The following is a 20,859-nucleotide window of genomic DNA, read 5'->3' as shown; positions in this document are numbered from 1 at the left end:
ATCTGGTCTCTCGACTGGGGAATCCCCACTACTGTATTTAGAAACAGGTCTCCTATTGGCGAATGGAATCAATTTGACCATCGTCGCGTGGCTTCTACAGCCTTTGGACCAAATAGTAACTGCAAAATCGGTAGTTTGTTATAATTTCAATGCTTGCTGTTTTCCAACTTATCGCATTTTATGTCGCGACAAGAAGGCTAAGTTTTAGAGATAATTCCATAATCTACATTCCTCGACGACTCGGAGCCACAATTTTTAAATATCTATCATGGGAAACTCGAAGTCATGGCCGTTCATAATAGAGAGAGAAAATAATTTATTTCGCTAACTCACTTACAATAATGGCTCTAGTCTATTGCGTATTAAATTTACTATTATAACTTGGGAAAAGGCCTGAATTAAAGACAGTGCCCGGCACAACATGATGAACATATGAGTTTGTCAAGGTCCGTTCGATTTAATAGAATCCATAAGGATTCAGTTATTAACATTTTGTTAATAACTTTGGTGTAAACCCAGCTTAAGAATCAAGTGTCTTGAATTTTGTTTTCATGTTTTGTAAACGTGTTAGCAATAAATTTGATTTGATTTTGTCATCACTTGTTACAGTTGCTTGGAAAGCGTGTGGAGTACGAGCTGCTCTGCATCCTGGACTTCAACAACACTCGAAAGCGTATGTCAGTTATAGTGCGTGATAACAGTCACCCCGATCCCAGCCAGCGGCTTAAGGTCTACTGCAAGGGCGCTGATTCGGTCGTCTACGAACGGCTCAAGTCAGGAGACAAACTTCTCAGAGATAAAACTCAGGAGCATTTGAATGTGAGCTTCTCTCGTATTTTCTGTGGAGAAGAAAGTCAAGAATGCTCTGTTTTTCTCAAATATGTATAGTTCGTGTCCTGTGGCTTTGCCTATTGGCGGAGGGCTACTAAACTACTATACTACCCATTTAAAAACATGGAACATTTTTGAAAATGTATCTCTCCATTGAGCAACAGATGCTGTTTCGTATCTTTTCGAAAGAAACGTGTTGCATCCGAAAAGATACACAAGAAGCTTTAGTGTATCATTTCATAATTAACAGATGCTCTTTTGTATCTTCTCAAAAGCAACGTGTTGCATCCGAAAAGATATGTTCATTGCTACTATATTCTGTACAGTGCTATTTTGTTTTCTACCACTATGGGTCTTGTTAGACTCAGTGGAAATTGTCATATTGTATAAATAAATAAATGCTCTTCTGTATCTTCACAAAAGCAACGTGTTGCATACGAAAAAAAAAGTTGCTTCCTAATGTATCTTTCCATAAGCAACAGATGCTCTTTTGTATCATATTAAAAGCATTGTGTTGCATTCGAAAAAATACACAAGGAGCTTCTTGGAGTTCCTTTTTTTCAGCACAACACAGCCTATCAGCTGACATTCATTCAACATGCTCTTTCCATTGTTGGTGATACATTGTAAGTCTCTCGTTCATGAAGAAACTCAGCTGATGAATAATTCTAAAGTCTGATTTTCACTGTAATATTGGCGTTCAGAAGAGACTCCTTTTCCTTTTGTATTATCCTTGAAATGCGAAATTTCAAAAAACTTTATGTATACGTCAACGCGAAATTCAAAAAGATACCTGTCAAATTTCATGAAAATCTATTGCTGCGTTTCGCTGTAAATGCGGAGCATAAATATAAACATTAAGAGAAATGCAAAATCGTCGACTTGAATCTTAGACCTCACTTTGGTCGGTCAATAATGATGGTTATATAAAGTGCGAGATAAATTACTTTTAACATGAAGAGGAGAAACCCATTTCTCCCTCCACAGTTTGTAGCATAGACACAGACGGACATCCTGCGCACAATTGGATGTGCCGTGTCATTTTGATTCATGTTCTTGTGATGAAAACATCTCTGTACCATACACAAACCAATATACCTGCTGACCAGTACACCACTTGGAACATTGCCAGCAATAGATGGAGGAGAGTGTTGCCGCTCTCACTCAGACACAAAAGAAGGAGAATGCTGCTAGGTTGTGGGAATGATTAGTAGAGGATAGAGCATCGGACCTCTCCGTCTTCGAGAAAGAGCCGTGTTAAAAGTAATTTATCTCGCACTTTAGTTACTGTAGGTTTGACCAAACGAGCATGAAGCTTGAACACGACTGATGAAACGCACAGAAACAACCCGACATAAAATGAGAAGCATGATAAATAGTGACTCAAAAGTGTATCAACCCAATCTAACCTCTCATGGCTTCACATCTTTTTAACTGAGTTTATTTAGATTTTTATCAATCTTCGTTCAGAACAAATATTAGCTCATGCCAGTAAAGATCCAAACTTCACCGTTTCAGGTGAAAACATATCTGTATATGATTCAACATGTTATTTGTCTCTCACTAGTAAATTTTTAACGTAAGTTGAATTTTGTTTTCGGGAAAAATCCATGCTGATTATGAGCTTCAAAGGAATTGAATTATCTTCAATTTGATGTATATAATTTCACAAGTTTACGCACATCCCCACGACTGTTTAGCGGCTTTTAGCAGCTACAATGTAGGGGGTGAAATTTTCATTGCTGCAACAAGTCAACTCAGCGGTTCCACACCTTAAACGGAGGGCATAAAGATGCGCACTTTTGCTATGTTCACCTACTTACTAGTCCAAATAAGGTTGCAAAGTCAAAAATTGTATCACTGACACCCCCTTCAAATGTCATTGTCAAACGATCAATTATTGCAGCAATGAAAATTTCACCTCCTACATTGAAGCTGCTATAACAATTGAAGGAAAACTTGGAATAGTAAAATAATACATTTTTTCAAAGAGAATTCAATGCTTTAAAAACGTAGGATAGACATCAGGTTTTATGATGCATTGTTGGAGAGTTATAAGCCCTGAAAGAGCAGAACATTGGATACAAACCTGTTATTTTAACAATTTCACACCTTCAAGAGCAAATATCTCGAGAACTGTTGGGAATATCACATAATTCCACTAAACAAAAATTGTATAGAATTTATCATGCTCACACTCAACACTAAAGCTGCTGCAAAAGTCTAGTGAAATTCGTAAAAGTGTCAAATTATACATCAAATTGAAGATAATTTAATGCCTTCGAAGCTCATAATCAGCATAAATTGTTCCCGTCGATTTTTGAAAAGTTAAAAGAGCAAAAATAGAAAAAAATTGGTGGCAAACGAGTTTTTTCAAAAATGTCACACTTTCAAGATATCTCGAGAACTTGAGGAGATATAGAAAACGTTATAGAATGAATATTGTAGGAGATTATGTAAGCTTTTATTTGTTATATGACAGTCAAGTCCTTAGCATACATAGTTTTTGAGTTTCATGCGAGAAACCAAAAAATTGTACCTCGAAACCACCCCCACCCTCTTAGCACAGTGGGTAGGGATGGTAACTTTTGATTTGTTTACCTCTTCACTACCCTAAACAGAACTGCCCGGTCAAAAATTGTCTTCCCAACTTTTCCCTCTATAACATTTCCTTTACTGTACTAATAGTAATTTGTATTATATTTAATCAATCCAAAATTTCAATATTTCATGAAAAATATGCATGATCTCACATTCGTGCTATTTATAGAAGTTTGCCAGTGAGGGCCTACGAACACTGCTGTGCTATCATGTGAATCATGTGCTGGGATATTAGTTGAATTTGAGAATACTAATCTATATCATTGAATCAATCCAAAATTTAAATATTCCATAAAACATCCATGATCTCACATTCGTGTTGTTTATAGAAGTTTGCCGGTGAGGGCCTACGAACCCTGTGCTTGGCTGTGAGGGACTTGGATGAAGAGTTCTTCAGCCAATGGAAGGAGAGGCACCACGAAGCCGTGCTGTCTTTAGGCAATCGTGAAGAGCTGCTTGACAAAATCTATGAAGAAATAGAGACTGATATGACATTAATTGGTAAGCTTACAACTATGTACTTGTTTCCTGGTAACTTCCAGGTTTTCATTCCTCATTTGAGTAAAAGAATGCTCAAATTTTGACTTGAGACTCTTGTCTTTTTCAGTTTGAAGTTTGATTTTTATGTTCGACGATAACTTTCGAATGCTTCATTATAGAATCAGTTTCAATTCTTTTTCTTCTTCTTCTTCCTCTTCTTCATCTTCTTCTTCTTCCTTTTCGCATCAAAGTATTGATTAAATTTTCATACTTCATAAAATTCGTTGTATGCTCAGCATTACCGTCATCTATTGTAAATTAGTGTTTAAGCCAGCAAATATTGTAACATACATAAAATTAAAGAAACTCAATCTAATCTAAACACCTCTCCATTCTTCATCTGCTTCTATCTCCAACTGATCCTCAGCATTCTTCTGTAGTACCATGTCTCAAAAGCGGAAATTCTTCTCTCTTCTTTCACACCCATTGTCAAAGCTTCACTTCCATAGGCTGCAATGCTCCATGAATACGTTTTTAGCAACCGTTTTCTTACGTCTCACCGCTGGACTCATTAGAACTCATGAGAATAATGTTTTCACTGTAACAGAAACCTACTACACCGTTATAATCGTGAAATTATCTTATTTCATATCTCATGTATTCCATTAACTTTTTTATGTCCTCCAGGTGCAACTGCAATAGAAGATAAACTGCAGGACGGTGTACAACGAACAATAGCTAACCTTTCATTGGCCCAAATAAGGATTTGGGTTCTGACCGGGGACAAACAAGGTATGCAAGTATCACCTTATACAATAACCACGTACTATTACGATGTACATTTCTCTAAAAATAATCATTTAAATCATTATGATGTGTACATCATGTGTACGCGTCCCATAGCTCTACCTCCATGACTTTGAAACGGCATATTGGCAAGGTATGGTTCGCGGGGTAATATTCACGGCTTTGCGAAAACATCAGGTTTCTGAGAGCCTAGATCCCTGGATGGAGGAAGCTCCCTTCACACAGAGATTTTTTCATATAATAAGAGAGCTGCAACGTATCACCGACAATGGAAAGAGCATGTTGAACGAATGTCAGCTGGTAGTCTGTGTTGTGCTAAAAGGACGTGACTTTAAGATGCTCTTGTGAATCTTTTTGGATGCAACACGTTGCTTTTGAGATGATACAAAGGAGCATCTGTAGCTCATAGAATGATTCATTGGAACTCCTTGTGTATCTTTTCGGATGCCACACGTTGCTTTTAAGAAGATACGAAAGAGAGTCTGCTGCTTCATGGGGAGATACATTTTCAAAAATATCCCATATTTTTCGCCTCATGTCGGAGAGCATGTTGAACGAATGTCAGCTGTGTCTGTGTTGTGCTGAAAGGACGTGACTCCAAAAAGCTCTTTTTTATCTACCTGTGTATACTACCAAGTAGAATGATACACAACGAGACTACAATACTACCCGTTCAAAAACATGTAACATTTTTGAAAATGTATCTTTCCATACGCAACAGATGCTCTTTCGTATCTTCTCAAAAGCAACGTGTTGCATATGGGAAGATACACAAGAAGCTTTTTGGAGTTATTTCCTTTCAGCACAAATAATATTCTTTATTCATCTATACAATAAGTACATTATCACAACACAGCCTATCTGCTGAGATTCGATCAACATGCTCTTTTCATTGTTGGTGATACATTGCCGTTGCAACTCTCTCACTCATTTATGAAGAGTCACCTTCAAGGAAGCTCGCTGTAGGGAGCTTTCTCCATCTAGGTATCTAGGGTCCCTGAAGCCTGATGTTTTTGTAAAGCCATGAATATTACCCCGCAACCATTCCTTGCCTTAATGTCATTTCAAAGTCACAGAGGCCAAGCTACGGGACACGTACTATAATCTAGAAGCCAGTGAAAAACACTCCTATCGAAATCCACCGACTTGAATCTGACAGTATGCCTATAGTCTGTACAAAATTACTTTTGACTTGGAGGGACATGCACAGCAAGAAAGGTAGGGATACAGAGGCGCGATGTTACTGTTCTGAACCGGCCAGCGGTCTCTAGTTTCTAGTGAGTGTTCATGTGTGCTCATGCTAAACATGCGAAGTTTCTTCCTGACTGGAAGCACTCAGTCGACTTAGTCTAATCGAAAAATTGGCAACTGCGCTTCTAGCTCTTCATCACTGTAATTGGCTGATCTCCCTTCATTTCTCTGCGCCGCATATTCCTCCAAGTCAGAAGTAATTTCGTTTGTTTTGTTGAGCTGGACATATAGATAGATACGTATGTTTATTGATAATTGTTACAAGGCTGTTGCCTATAGTAACATTTACAAAAAATCTGGTATGTTATACTCACACAACTTTCCTTGCACATATTTGAAACTACGATCAGACTTCTGTATATGTGTATATATAATTGTTTTCAGAGTACTTTTTCCTTTGTGTGAATTATGAAATTCGATAATATTTTTAGTCGTCATCTCTTTAAAGTCGTCAAAACAGCTGTTCAACAGATGAAATATTTCGACTATGTGTTCTTTTTATGAACTGCGCTACCTACCTACCTCATGCACAAGGAGGAGGTTACTAAGCCCATTTCTCAAGGATGGGTTGGACCCCCCATTAGTTTCCCAGAGAGGAAACTCAAGCCAGTTGATAGAGCTGATAAATAACTACACAGTGTATGAATTTGAAGAAAAAATCGGTCAAGTTATTTTTGAGAAAATTGTGAAAAACATGGTTTTTTAGTAATTATCCGTCATTTTTCTCAAGAATATTACGGAGCTCCTGCAATTTTCCCAGGGATGAGACTCATGTCAGTTGATAGGGCTTATAGATAGCTATCCATGGTATAAATTTGAAGAAAATTGTTAGAGCCGTTTTCGAGAAAAACCTGGTTTTTCAGTAATTATCCGCCATTTTGAATTTTTTTCCGCCATTTTATTGAATTTCTTATTGTCGGATCCTCATGGTATAAGGACTCTAAGTTTAAAATTTCAAGTCGATCGGTTTATTAGGAATGGAGTTATCGTGTTCACAGACATACACACCCACACACAGACCAACACCCAAAAATCATGTTTTTGGACTCAGGGAACCTTGAAAAGTATAGAAAATTTGAAATTAGGGTACCTTGATATTTTTTGGAAAGCAATACTTTCCTTACCTATGGCAATAGGGCAAGGAAAGTAAAAATTGACAATATAAAATTAAATCAAACTTAAGAGATAAATAATTATTCAACAGTTCTGCCTCAGTATTAATCAATTACAGATATCAAAGAAAACAAATATTAATGTTTACAGAGACCGCAGTGAACATCGGCTACTCGTGTCAATTGCTCAATGACGACATGGAGCTGTTTATAGTGGATGGCAACACGATGGAAGAGGTGACACAACAGCTGACGCAGCTCAGGCAGGTGATGGAGAAAACAGCTGATAATGCGAAAACAGCTGCTTCTTATCACATGACAAAAGTCAGCAACAATGTGGCGCAGTTCAAGGTTCAAAACAGTATACCAGCTGTCAGTATTCTAACTTTCAGGTGAGACGAACGGCTAAAAATACCATAGACCTTAAAGATGCATAGACTCACATTCAGCGCTAGTGTCGTACTTGGAATTGAAATCAGCCATTCAGGGGGCAAACTATAATATTATTACATACCAATGCCTTTGTAATCTATAATATTACAAATATATAGATATAATATCTCGTGCTAAAATACCCCAATGGCGGCCTTCAATTTCAAGTAAGAGCTATCATTGGGAAGGCATAGGCATTGTGGGTCTATATCTCTTTAAGGTCTTTGGAAAATACAAACAGGGATTAGGCCCATTATAACATTAAGGCCCGATTGCACAAAAGCCGGTTAAATTTTTACCATGTTTAATTCCACGTGAACCAGAGACCCTGTCTTTTCAAAAAATTCTTCTCCGATTGGTTCTCGTGGAATTAATCACGGTTAAAATTTAACCGGATTTTGTGGAATCGGGCCTAAGATTGTGGTAAGGGTTATGGGGAGAAGCTAGTTACTTATTTTCGTGCCACAAATATGCGCATTCCGCTGATGCTATTGTAGCTATAAATCTAACAAGTAAGAAAATAAGTAATTATAACACACAACAAGCAACTAATAACTCATACCCCAACACATATAATTCATAGTGGGGTGTATATTTATTCATTGAATTATCTATGCCTATCAAGAGATTTATTATTCAATGCATAAAGCTTCATTGCTCTAATTATATTAAATCGTATAGTATTCAAAATAGTATTGTAATTGTTTTTGATGAATAAACTTTGATTTGATCTGTATCTTGCAGGTTTTGTATGAATACATAATATACAGCGTGAGTCATATGTATGGGAACCCTCCAATAAGTTGGAGACTGTTGTAAATATAATACTGTAACTTTCAGGATAAGTTATTGGTAAAATACTGTACCTTTCAATGTACAACTGAATTTCAACCCCTTATAAGGGATTGTCTTAGGGATTGTAAATCAAATATTCCCAAATATGTGAAAAATGATTGTGTGGTCGATCATTTTGAACGTGTACATCATGTTTCGATCAACTTTAAATCTAACTGGAAAATCTAGATTTTTCTTTAACCATTAGGGCCGGTTAGGCCTATCTTAAACTCTTCAAGATTTCATTACATCAAATCTTCAGTTTTTCAAGTTTTAAATGAACTCTTGCGAAGCACGGGTTACCTGCTAGTCTACATAACGAGAGAGAGTAGGGTTGTGTTTGTTCACATCAAAACATGTCAATTTGTGGATTGCATACCGGGAAAACGGGAATGATTCAGATCTCCAAATTTTGCCCATAGATTCTAAAAATATCAATCTCGTGCACCTCGAAGCCCAAATTCTAATTTTCCCTCTAGATTTTCCAGGATTTATGTTCAAATTTCATTTGTGGGACATGAATACATACCATAATATGTTAATAAAGAACTATAATCTAGAGAGACTACCTCTTCGAAACAGATGGTTAAAGTTAGCAACTAAATTATTAACCAGTCTAATTTTGTCACGTTGGCATTAGGTTGAAAAAGGTTTCTAAACGAGATTCGAGTTCTGTCACTTTATTAGGTTAATTTACGAATGACGCATCATCATGTCTCAACTACTTTACTGATTAACTTGAAAATTTGTTTTGAGATTCTTTTTCAACCGAGGATGGATGGTTCTAGACCTACTTCAAACTCTTCTAGATTCCACTCGGTCAAGTTTCAGTTTGTCAAGTTTTAAAAAAGACCCTTTCGGAGCACGGGTTACCTGCTAGTCTATCTATAATATAATAACAGAGAGTAGGGTTGTGTTTGTTTGTTTGTTCGCATCGAAACATGTCAACTTGTGGATTGCATACCGAAAAAACGGGAATGATTAAGATCTCCAAATTTTGCACATAGATTCTAAAAATATCAATCACGTAATATAATAAAGTACAGAACTGGCTTATACAAGTACGGGATAGGAAATTCACGAATGACGCATCATCACGTCTGAACTACTCAACTGAATAACTTTTCATATAGATTCTCAATTTACCGAGGATGGTTAAAGGCCTATTTTAAATTCTTCAAAATTTCACTACAGTACGTCAATTTTTCAGTTTGTCAATTTCTTTACATTAGACTCTTGCGGAGCATCGGTTTCCTACCAGCAGGCACGGCCCTAGGGACTTTGCCACCCTAGGCGAAATCGGTAACCTTAATTAAAACTACAATATTGCTACAACACGAGCTTGTTTAACACACCTGTTTGATTAAGTAGAACTCGTTTGACATTTGCATAGGAAAATTCCTTCTCCAATACTTCAAGATATAAGGACTGAGCTATTTTATGTTCGCTAGACCACTCAGACGTTCCTGGGACATTGTTGATCTTAGATATGTCTTCATTAGCTTGAGTTTAGAAAAGCTTCTTATATCATAATCTTCACTTCAGGGATTAGGTTTATTAATGAACCTGTTCCGGTACCCATCTCTTTCTTGGTCTCCCTACTTCTCTTTTTCCTGTGGGTCTATAGTTTTGGACTACAATGGGAGTTCTTCCAGGTGGCATTCTATCCAAATGACTGCACCAGTTGCGTCTATTATGAATAATTCTTTCATGTGGAGGAGCAACCAATAAAACCTGTCTTATATCAGTATTTCTGATTCTATCAACTTCAGTGCAGCCAAATACACTCCTTAGAAACCTCATTTCTGCAGCTTGAATTCGACTGTTCATTCTACGTGTGTGAATCCAATTCTCACTTCCATATAGGAGAGTCGGAACTGCAATGGTATTATAGAACTTTATTCTGGTTTCTCGTCTTGATTTATTTTTGAGGTTTATATGTATAGTGCCACATATTTTCTGAAACTTTGAAATTTTATTGTATACATCAATATCTGTATCATATGTTACATCATCGCCAAGATAGTTGAAATTTTTCACTTGTTCTATTAATTTTTTGTTCAATTCTATTTTGGTTCTAATTATTGGATATTTTCCTTTGAATGCCATTGATTTGGTTTTTATAACTGATATTCTCAAATTGTAATTTTCAGCAACTCTGTCCAACATGAAAACTGATTTTTGTAAGGAATCTTCATTTCTCTGAATTATCACTAAGTCGTCTGCATACATAATTGAATTTACAAAACTATGGGTTGAGAGCTTTAAACCTGAGTCCACTAAAGTTTTCCATGTGTGTAACATGTCGTCAACAAAAATATATTAAATAAAGTCGGCGATATACAACAACCTTGTCTAACCCCTTTGTTTATGCCAATGGCATCAGTCAAACCCCCCTTTACTTGCAGACGAATTGTAGTATCCATGTAGAGGCTCTGTAGAAATTGAATGATATGTTTGGGATATCCTCCTGGTTCAAGAATTGACCATAACATGCAGCGATTGACTGGATCAAAAGCCTTTGTGAAATCGATAAAAGCCATGTGGGTCTCAAGATTATACTCCCTTCTTTTCGCAATTATTTGATTCAAAGAGAAAACTGCATCAGCTTCTTATATAATTTTACTATTCACATTTGATATTATAAATTTATTGTTTATTTGTATTTTTAAATTTCCAGCTCCTTAAAATTTGCCACCCCAAAATCTGTCCACCCACCCCTGGGGCCGGGCCTGCCTACTAGTATATAATAAGTGTCAGAAATAAATAACTAGGTACCTTATTGAAATAATTTTATTTTCAAAAACTCAATTGGACATGTTGTTTTTATTGAATCACACTGAAATGAATTAGTGCCTGAAATGATCAAATAGGTACCTTATTGAATTTTTTTTAAAGTTAATTGTAAATGTTGTTTTTTAGTGAATCGGACTACAATAAGGAGCATGTGAGTATTGCCACGGAGTATGCTCTGGTCGTAAACGGCCACTCACTAGTGCATGCTTTGACTCCGCGCCTCGAAAATCTATTTGTTGAAGTCAGCACTTTATGTAAGTCGCAAATTCAGTACAGTTTTTACTTAAACGTTTTTGATTTGAGAATATTTGTTGGTGATAATTTCTCATATTGATATTACGGCCTAATATACAGCGTGAGTCATGTGTATGGGAACCCTTTAATAAGTTGGAGACTGTTGTAGATATAATACTGTAACTTCCAGGATGAGTTATTGGTCCAATACACAACCTTTTGACGTAGGCTACTACTGAATTTCAACCCTTCATAAGGGGCTGACTGAGAAGTTGTAACTCGAATATTTCAAATGTTAACAACTATTGTGTAGTACATCATTTTAGAAGAAGAATGATGACATCAATAAAAAACTTCCATGATATTTGTATCCAAAATGGCGGCTGATTGAGATTTTAGTTAAAAAAATAAGGGTTGTGACTCGAATATTTTGAATGTAAACAAACATTGCGAAATTCATAGTTTTGAAGACCTTTCCAAAACAAGAAAGATGACATCAATAAAAATGTTCTATGATACTTGTATCCGAAATGGCGGCTCATTGAAGTTTTAGTTTTCACTTGAAACTGCAATCATCCTCCATTTTGGATACAAGTGTCATAAAACTTTTTTATTGATGTCATTTTTCTTGTCTTTAAAAGACTTTTAAAATGATGTACCACACAATGGGTGTTTACATTCAAAATGTTTGAGTTGAAGCCCCTAATTTCTTTAAAAGCTAAAACTTCATTCAGTCATTATTTTTGGTACTGATATCATATTATGGCATTTTTGTTGATGTCATATTCCTTTTTTTTGAAAAAAAAACCTTCAAAATGATTTACCACGCAATGAGTGTTTACATTTAAAATATTTGAGCTGCAACCCCTAAGTCACTCCCTTATGAGGGGTTGAAATTCAGTTGTACGACAAAAAGTAAAATATTCGACCAATAACTTATCCTTAATGTTACAGAATTATATCTACAACAGTATTCAACTTATTAAAGGGTTCCCATACATATGACTCACTCTGTATATCATTACCTAAAGTTATAATATTAGTTTTGGTTGATCAAAATTATAAGCAGTGTTTCACAATGTCTTTGGTTTTTATTCGTATACAGCGGCATAGGGTATAGGCATTATAGGCAATGTCAAACTTACTGGTAAAAATTATATGTCAAGTGAATAAGCAACTCGAAGGCCCGGTCTTTTCCTGGGAGCAGGCCTGGTCTTGTCATCATAGATGACAAAGGCCCGATATAAGATGTCATGAAAGCCAACAAACTCTTCTTCTTCTCATTCTTCTCCTTTTCTTTTTTCATCGTGTCTTCTCCTTCTTCAAAGACTTGAAATAATGAGTTTTCCTCGTGGATCAAGGTATAAAATCAACTGATTGTCATTTTTGGCAGGTAAATCAGTGATCTGTTGCCGAGTGACTCCGCTCCAGAAGGCCATGGTTGTCGAAATAATCAAAAGGCACAGGCAAGTTGTGACATTGGCCATTGGAGACGGCGCCAACGATGTTTCAATGATTAAAGGTTTGCAACTTGAACATTTTTCATTGAGTTAATTAAATTGAAACAAAATAATTATATTGGTAAATCTATTAAAAATTTATTGTGATTACAACTTTGTCGCCTTGTCATAAAGTATGGGAATTTATAAAAGTTTTTCCAATCACTGAATTAATCAAAATTATTCATTATATCACAAAGATATTATTATTAGCTGAGAAAACTTTTCCATTTCGTTGGCTTAATAGTATATAAATCGAAAAACTTTGAAAAATAACAGAAGTAGAGAGTTTATTTTTAGCCTTTACACAGCCTCACACAACACAATTTAAAAATTTCACATCAACTAACTGATACAGGTTGAGATATCAATGTGCAGTTTTCGCCATTCATTTTCTCTTGAAACTCTCCATCGAAATCATGTATCATGAATTATTTGAATCCATATGAGGGACAAAGATGTGGAAGCGACAGATTTTTTTTTTAAAAAAAAACTTCAAAATGATTTACCACGCAATGAGTGTTTACATTTAAAATATTTGAGCTACAACCCCTGAGTCACTCCCTTATGAGGGGTTGAAATTCAGTTGTACGAAAAAAGTAAAATATTCGACCAATAACTTATCCTTAATGTTACAGAATTATATCTACAACAGTATTCAACTTATTAAAGGGTTCCCATACATATGACTCACTCTGTATATCATTACCTAAGGTTATAATATTAGTTTTGGTTGATCAAAATTATAAGCAGTGTTTCACTATGTCTTTGGTTTTTTTTTCGTATACAGCGGCATAGGGTATAGGCATTATTGGCAATATCAAACTTACTGGTAAAAATTATATGTCAAGTGAATAAACAACTCGAAGGCCCGGTCTTTTCCTGGGAGCAGACCTGGTCTTGTCATCATAGATGACAAAGGCCCGATATAAGATGTCATGAAAGATAACAAACTCTTCTTCTTCTCCTTCTTCTTCTCCTTCTTCTTCATCGTGTCTTCTCCTTCTCCAATGACTTGAAATAATGAATTTTCCTCGTGGATCAAGGTATAAAATCAGCTGATTGTCATTTTTGGCAGGTAAATCAGTGATCTGTTGCCGAGTGACTCCGCTCCAGAAGGCCATGGTTGTCGAAATAATCAAAAGGCACAGGCAAGTTGTTACATTGGCTATTGGAGATGGCGCCAACGATGTCTCAATGATTAAAGGTTTGCAACTTGAACATTTATTGAGTTAAATTGAAACAAAATAATTATATTGGTGAATCTATTAAAAATTTATTGTGATTACAACTTTGTCGCCTTGTCATAAAGTATGGGAATTTATAAAAGTTTTTCCAATCACTGAATTAATCAACATTATTCATTATATCACAAAGATATTATTATTAGCTGAGAAAACTTTTCCATTTCGTTGGCTTAATAGTATATAAATCGAAAAACTTTGAAAAATAACAGAAGTAGAGAGTTTATTTTTAGCCTTTACACAGCCTCACACAACACAATTTAAAAATTTCACATCAACTAACTGATACAGGTTGAGATATCAATGTGCAGTTTTCGCCATTCATTTTCTCTTGAAACTCTCCATCGAAATCATGTATCATGAATTATTTGAATCCATATGAGGGACAAAGATGTGGAAGCGACAGATTTTTTTTTTCAAATAGGAACCTCAATAAAACCTACTGTCAATATTATCCTTGTAAATAAATATTTAGCGTATTCCATGATTTTCTCCAACTCTATAATAATTGAGTTGCGGATTTCAAATATTACAATACAAAAGCTCTTGCGCGAATTCTCCAACCCAGGGTGTTACTACACCTTTTCCAACTGTATTTGAGAAAGTATCAATAATTGTAATTGAGGATAGTCATTTGTATTTGAGAAAACGTCAGATGTAAATGAAAATAGTCAATTGTATTTGAGAAGTCATCACTTGTGATTGAGAATAGTTAATTTTATTTGAGAAAGTATCATTTCAATTTGAGAACATACGATTTGAAATTGAGAAGTTGTCAGTTGTAATTGGGAAATTATTTCAAAAGCCAGTATTTCCAGTACTTATATTTTTCATAGCTGTACTCATATAAAATAATATGAAAATATATTTGATATTCCAATAAAACGTTTAGTTTTTGAACAAAAAAATATTTTAATCCCCAAAATCCATTGGAGAATTGCCGAATTGCTTGATCAAGATATTCAATTGATTGATGATAAAGTTCAATTGCACCTTAATTAAACATAGAAAATTTGATCTTCATCAAGTGCAATACTTCACAGAATGTTCGGAGACAAAAGTCGCGTTGCCAATACATACATAGGAATGATACTCATTTCGTAAACAGTACAGGAGAAATACTTTCACCATTCAAAATATTAATTTGCCCCCATGCTAAGCCTATGGTAGTTATTGGAATACTGTTTACGTAGTACCATAGAGAAACAATAGCGTAAGTAGATATCCCATGGTATAGGGCGTTTATGTCGCAACTTTTACTGTTATCTCAAGCCAATTACTGTCGATTATTGTCGTTTTTTACTGTTTTGACCGGGTAAGAATGTATGTACGGCACAATATGAGAGACTACCAGCGTCATAAAGCTTAACAGGAAAGAACTACGTGGACTATCAGCTTGAGATAACAGTAAAAGTTGCGACATAAACGCCCTATACCATGGGATATCTACTTACGCTATTGTTTCTCTATGGTAGTACTGTATCCTTCCCTGCTCAAATCAAACCTATACTGTAGGCTACAGGAGAGTCACGATATGCCAATAAATTGGAAAATTTTCTCATTTTCAATTGATATCTTCTCATTTGCATTTGACGGTTTCCCAAATACAATTTACTATTCTCAATTAAATGTGATGACTTCCCAATTACAATAATAGACTATTCTCACCTACATCTGACATTCTTTCAATTACAAGTGACAATTCTCAAATACAATTGATAGTTTCTCAAATTAACTCGATACTTTCTGAAATACAATTGGAAAAGGTGTAGTTGATGTGATCACAATGAATTGATTACAGCGGCCCACATTGGTGTTGGAATCAGTGGTCAGGAGGGAAATCAGGCGATGCTCGCGTCCGACTTCAGCATAGCACAGTTCAGATTTTTGGAGCGACTTCTGCTGGTGCACGGACGCTGGTCCTACTACCGAATGTGCAAATTCCTCAGATACTTCTTCTACAAGAACTTTGCCTTCACAATTTGCCATTTCTGGTTCGCCTTTTTCTGTGGATTCAGTGCTCAGGTAACCTATCTATCTATCTACCTTGTCAAGTATGTGCTAATCATTTTACTGATAGTTTTATAATTTTAGTAAAAAAGAAAAATAGTTGAATATTCTATAATTTGAATGAAATGGGATAATAACTTGATCTCTGAATAAAAATATAGGCTATACTTTTCTCCTCCTCCTTGTTCCTGTTCCTTTTCATTTCATGTTCTTGTTCTTGTTCTTGTTCTTGTTCTTGTTCTTGTTTTTGTTCTTGTTTTTGTTCTTGTTCTTGCTCTTGATTTTATTCATGTTCTGTTTCATGTTCATGATCTTGCTCATGCTCTTGTTATTGTTCTAGTTTTCTTCTTCTTATTCTTCTCCTTCTCCTTCTTCTGCCTCTTCTTCTTCTTCTTCTTCTCCTCCTCCTCCTCCTCCTCCTCCTTCTTCTTCTTCTTCTTCTTCTTCTTCTTCTTCTTCTTCTTCATCTTCTTTTTCTCCTTCTTCTTTTCCTCCTCCTCCTCCTCCTCCTTCTTCTTCTTCTTCTTCTTCTTCTTCTTCTTCTTCTTTTCTTCTTCTTCTTCTTCTTCTCCTCCTCCTCCTCCTCCTCCTCCTCCTCCTTCTTCTTCTTCTTTTTCTGCCTCTTCGCTTTCTTCTTCTGCCTCTCCTTCTTCTTCTTATCCTTCTTCTTTTTCTTACTTCTTCATCTTCTTCTTCTTCACATTCTTGCTTCTTCATCATCTTCTTCTTCTTCTTCTTCTTCTCTTTTCTTCTTCTCCTCCTCCTCCTTCTTCTTCTTCTTCTTCTTCTTTCTTCTTCTTCTTCTTCTCTTCTTCTTCTTCTTTTCTTCTTCTTCTTCTTCTTCTCTTCTTCTTCTTCTTCTTCTTCTTCTTCTTCTTCGTCTTCTTCTTCTACTTTTTCTTCTTCTCCACATACAAACCAACAACCCTCTCTCTTCATCCATCCATCCAAACCTTCTACAACAATGATGATTCAATTTAATTATTCTATCTAATCATAATAATTTATTTTATAATGGTATATCATTAGAATAAGATAAAACAATATTAGTATTATCTGCAAGAAAAATCTGGCAGGAACGAGAATTGTGCCTGGGTTCCACAGTGTGACAGACCACGGTTTAACCGACTCGACCACCATGTGCTCGTAACAATACATGCGAAAAAGTATGGCAATGAATTGCTGTATCTTCAAAGACACATCCTTTCTGGATTGAGGTTAGTTCGCGGTTTTTTAAATATTGCAAAAAAACCAGAGGTCTTATCAAAAATCGTTACACATACGTTTCTGCACCTTGTTTCAAAGAACTTGTATAACAAATTTCATCCAAATCGGACAATAACTGCGACTGTAACTGCGGTACAAACAAACAGACGAAAGCCGATCGAGTCGAAACTAAGACGTCAGCTTCGCTTCGGTCAACTATTTTTAATTGAATGTGATGACTTCCCAAATACAATTATTGACTATTCTCATCTACATCTGACATTCTCACAATTACAAGTGACAATTCTCAAATACAATTGATACTTTCTCAAATACAATTGGAAAAGGTGTAGTTGATGTGATCACAATGAATTGATTACAGCGGCCCACATTGGTGTTGGAATCAGTGGTCAGGAGGGAAATCAGGCGATGCTCGCGTCCGACTTCAGCATAGCGCAGTTTAGATTCCTCGAGCGACTTCTGCTGGTGCACGGACGCTGGTCCTACTACCGAATGTGCAAATTCCTCAGATACTTCTTCTACAAGAACTTTGCCTTCACAATTTGCCATTTTTGGTTCGCCTTTTTCTGTGGATTCAGTGCTCAGGTAATCACCCATCTATCTATCTATCTACCTTGTCAAGTAATGTGCTAATCATTTTAATCTATCTACCTTGTCAAGTAATGTGCTAATCATTTTCCTGATGGATAATAATTCTAACAAAAAAGGCTAGACCTTTCTCCTCCTCCTTGGTCTTGTTCTTGTTCTTGCTCATGTTCATGTTCTTGTTCTTGTTCATGCTCTTTTCAAGTTCATGTTCTTGTTCATGCTCTTCTTCATGTTCTTATTCTTGTTCATGTTCATGTTCCTGTTCTTGCTCTTGTTTTGTTTGTTCTGTTTCATGTTCATGTTCTTGCTCATGTTCTTGTTATTGTTCTTGTTCTACTTCTTGTTCTACTTTTTCTTCTTCTTCTTCTTCTTCTTCTTCTTCTTCTCTTCTTCTTCTCTTCTTCTTCTTCTTCTTCTTCTTTCTTCTTCTTCTTCTTCTTTTCTTCTTCTTCTTCTTTTCTTCTTCTTCTCTTCTTCTTCTCCACATACAAACCAACAACCCTCTCTCTTCATCCATCCATCCAAACCTTCTACAAAAATGTTGTTTCTCTCCCTTCACAGATTTTCTCTTCTCAACAAATAATTTCAGTGAAAACTTCAATTGTTTTCCTATGACTAGTAGATACAGTATTCATTCTGAATAACTTATTATTAGGCCAATCATCCAGATTGAGATTCTTTTTTGAATTTTTTCTTTGTCCTGCTTTGCTTAAAGCTCAAAATAATTCAAATCATGTTAAATATTATTATGTTTCTTAGTATGGGAGGTGGGTATAAACTAAATTGTTTTCCAAGTGGAAGTGCGTCCATGATCTTGGGGTGACAAACCTGTTCTACTTTACTCCACTTTACTTTACTCCACTTATTCGTCATATGGAACTGCATCGAGAATAATATTTATGTCATAACGTACTTAATACAACGTGAACTAGGCCTATTAAATTTCTTTGTCATAGTCATTCAATCTCAGCTGTTTTCCATGCATGAAATCAAGCTGGTAAACAGCTGTTTGTAGAACAAATAAACATATGATTCTCATTACAGCATTCTCTACTGTGATGAAACCATAATGTTTCCTTCACAGTCGAGTATGGCTCCTAGTTCCGAAATAGGAACAGCAAAACTGCTACTAAAAACAACCTTCAGCGATCTAGGTGGAAGTTTTGGCAACTTCCACAAATTTTCTAATTCGGAATTACTAGTTTATGTTTATAGAATGCATGTAGTAACTTCAGCACAAGCAAGTGAAGTTTTCCATTTCTCAATAAATTATTCTTATTGGAGTTATCATGATAAAATAGCATCTCAAGTCACAAGTACGGGAGGGAGCCTTTTGCAGATGAGAATGATGTTTCTAGTCGAGGCGTTAGCCGAGACATTCACGTCCAAGTAGCTTACATTATTTTTGTCATAATAATCTATAAAAGAATAATTAAGAAACAGAGAACATTACCTGGTTGTGCTGACATTACTACATGCATTCAATAAACATAATCTAGTTTACAAGTCTCAAATCAGGAATTTCTTGATTGTAGTTGACAAAACTTCCACCTGGAGCGCTAAGAGGAGGTTTTTGTACCAGTTTTGCTGTTCCTGATTCGAAACTAGGAAACATACTCGACTTTAAAGGAAACATATTATTCTATTACAGTATATTATCATAGAGAAACAATAGCGTAAGTAGATATCCCATGGTATAGGGCGTTTATGTCGCAACTTTTACTGTTATCTCAAGCTGATTAATGTTGTTTATTGTCGAATATTTCTGTTTAGTTGGGGTGAGTGTATGAACGGCACAATATGAGAGACTACCAATATCACACAACTTTACGGGAAAGAATTACATGAACTATCAGCTTGAGATAACAGTAAAAGTTGCGACATAAACGCCCCATACCATGGGATATCTACTCATGCTATTGTTTCTCTATGATATTATGCTGTTATGAGAATCATATGCTTATTTGTTCTACAATCAGCTGTTTACCGGCTTGATTTCATGGATGTAAAACAGTTGAAGAAGAATAGTGTACGTTACTTGGACGTGTATGTTTTTTGCAGTGCTTGAAATAAATTCTAGTCTCGGCTGACGCCTCGACTTGAAACATCATTCTCGCCTGAAAAAGGCCCCTTCCTGTCCATGTGACGTAAGATACTTCTCACTGTCTTCAATTCGCTATGTGATCAAATTGTAAACAAGATGATGTGTTTGTTGTATAGACAGTGTTCGACCCGTTCTTCATAGCGATCTACAATCTGTTCTACACGTCGCTGCCTGTTCTGGCGATTGGCATCTTCGACCAAGATGTCAGCGAGGAGAGCTCTCTCATGTATCCGCTGCTCTACACTCCGGGCCATACCAACCTCTTCTTCAACAAGGCTGAGTTCTTGAGAAGCGCACTGCACGGCTTCTTTGCGTCTCTAATTGTCTTCATAGTACCATACGGTCAGTCGCATTCATCTATTCATTTATTCATTACTAGTAGTTCTGTGAACAGTTGACCTCGCGCTCAGTCTGTTACATTGACCTGTTGTTATGTTTTCTCGAAAATTAATAAATTATCTGTGAATATCACTAAATCGTCTGCATATAGGAGCGAATTAATTCTAGAGTTCCCCACCCTTGAACCACCTCCTACACATTCACAGATATCGTGCGTGAGGATTGAAAACAAAATCGGGGACAATAAACAGCCCTGTTTCAATCCGCTATTGAACTTGACACTTCTTGTTAGACCTTTTTCACACCATACTAATGAGGAAGACTCTCTTTACAAGGCGCTCATCATTCGTACAAATTTATTTGAAATTTCTATTTCAAGGAGTCTGTAAAAAAGGGCTTTTCTGTCATTTTGGAATGTCTGGAAAAAAATCCTAAATAAACATAGAGCTTTCTGTCCTATCGTACCGTGA

The 20,859-nt window shown here is 35.9% G+C and overlaps 1 protein-coding gene across 1 annotated transcript in view; it reads left to right on the top strand.

The window, feature by feature from the left end:
* Positions 1–20,859, top strand: part of LOC111054170 (phospholipid-transporting ATPase ID) — a 110,214-nt gene that overhangs the window by 75,672 nt on the left and 13,683 nt on the right. Inside the window, exons 12-19 of the mRNA XM_039435801.1 lie at positions 610–819; positions 3,762–3,933; positions 4,600–4,704; positions 7,234–7,474; positions 11,271–11,398; positions 12,772–12,900; positions 15,923–16,146; positions 20,167–20,392. Of these exons, the coding sequence (XP_039291735.1) occupies positions 610–819; positions 3,762–3,933; positions 4,600–4,704; positions 7,234–7,474; positions 11,271–11,398; positions 12,772–12,900; positions 15,923–16,146; positions 20,167–20,392 (1,435 nt within the window). The remainder of the gene's footprint in view (positions 1–609; positions 820–3,761; positions 3,934–4,599; positions 4,705–7,233; positions 7,475–11,270; positions 11,399–12,771; positions 12,901–15,922; positions 16,147–20,166; positions 20,393–20,859) is intronic.

The sequence above is a fragment of the Nilaparvata lugens genome, chromosome 9, assembly GCF_014356525.2.
Source record: "Nilaparvata lugens isolate BPH chromosome 9, ASM1435652v1, whole genome shotgun sequence".
Classification (NCBI taxonomy): Eukaryota; Metazoa; Arthropoda; class Insecta; order Hemiptera; family Delphacidae; genus Nilaparvata; species Nilaparvata lugens.
The sequence above is the reverse complement of the archived record's forward strand: the minus strand, read 5'-3'. Positions and strand labels throughout refer to the sequence as shown.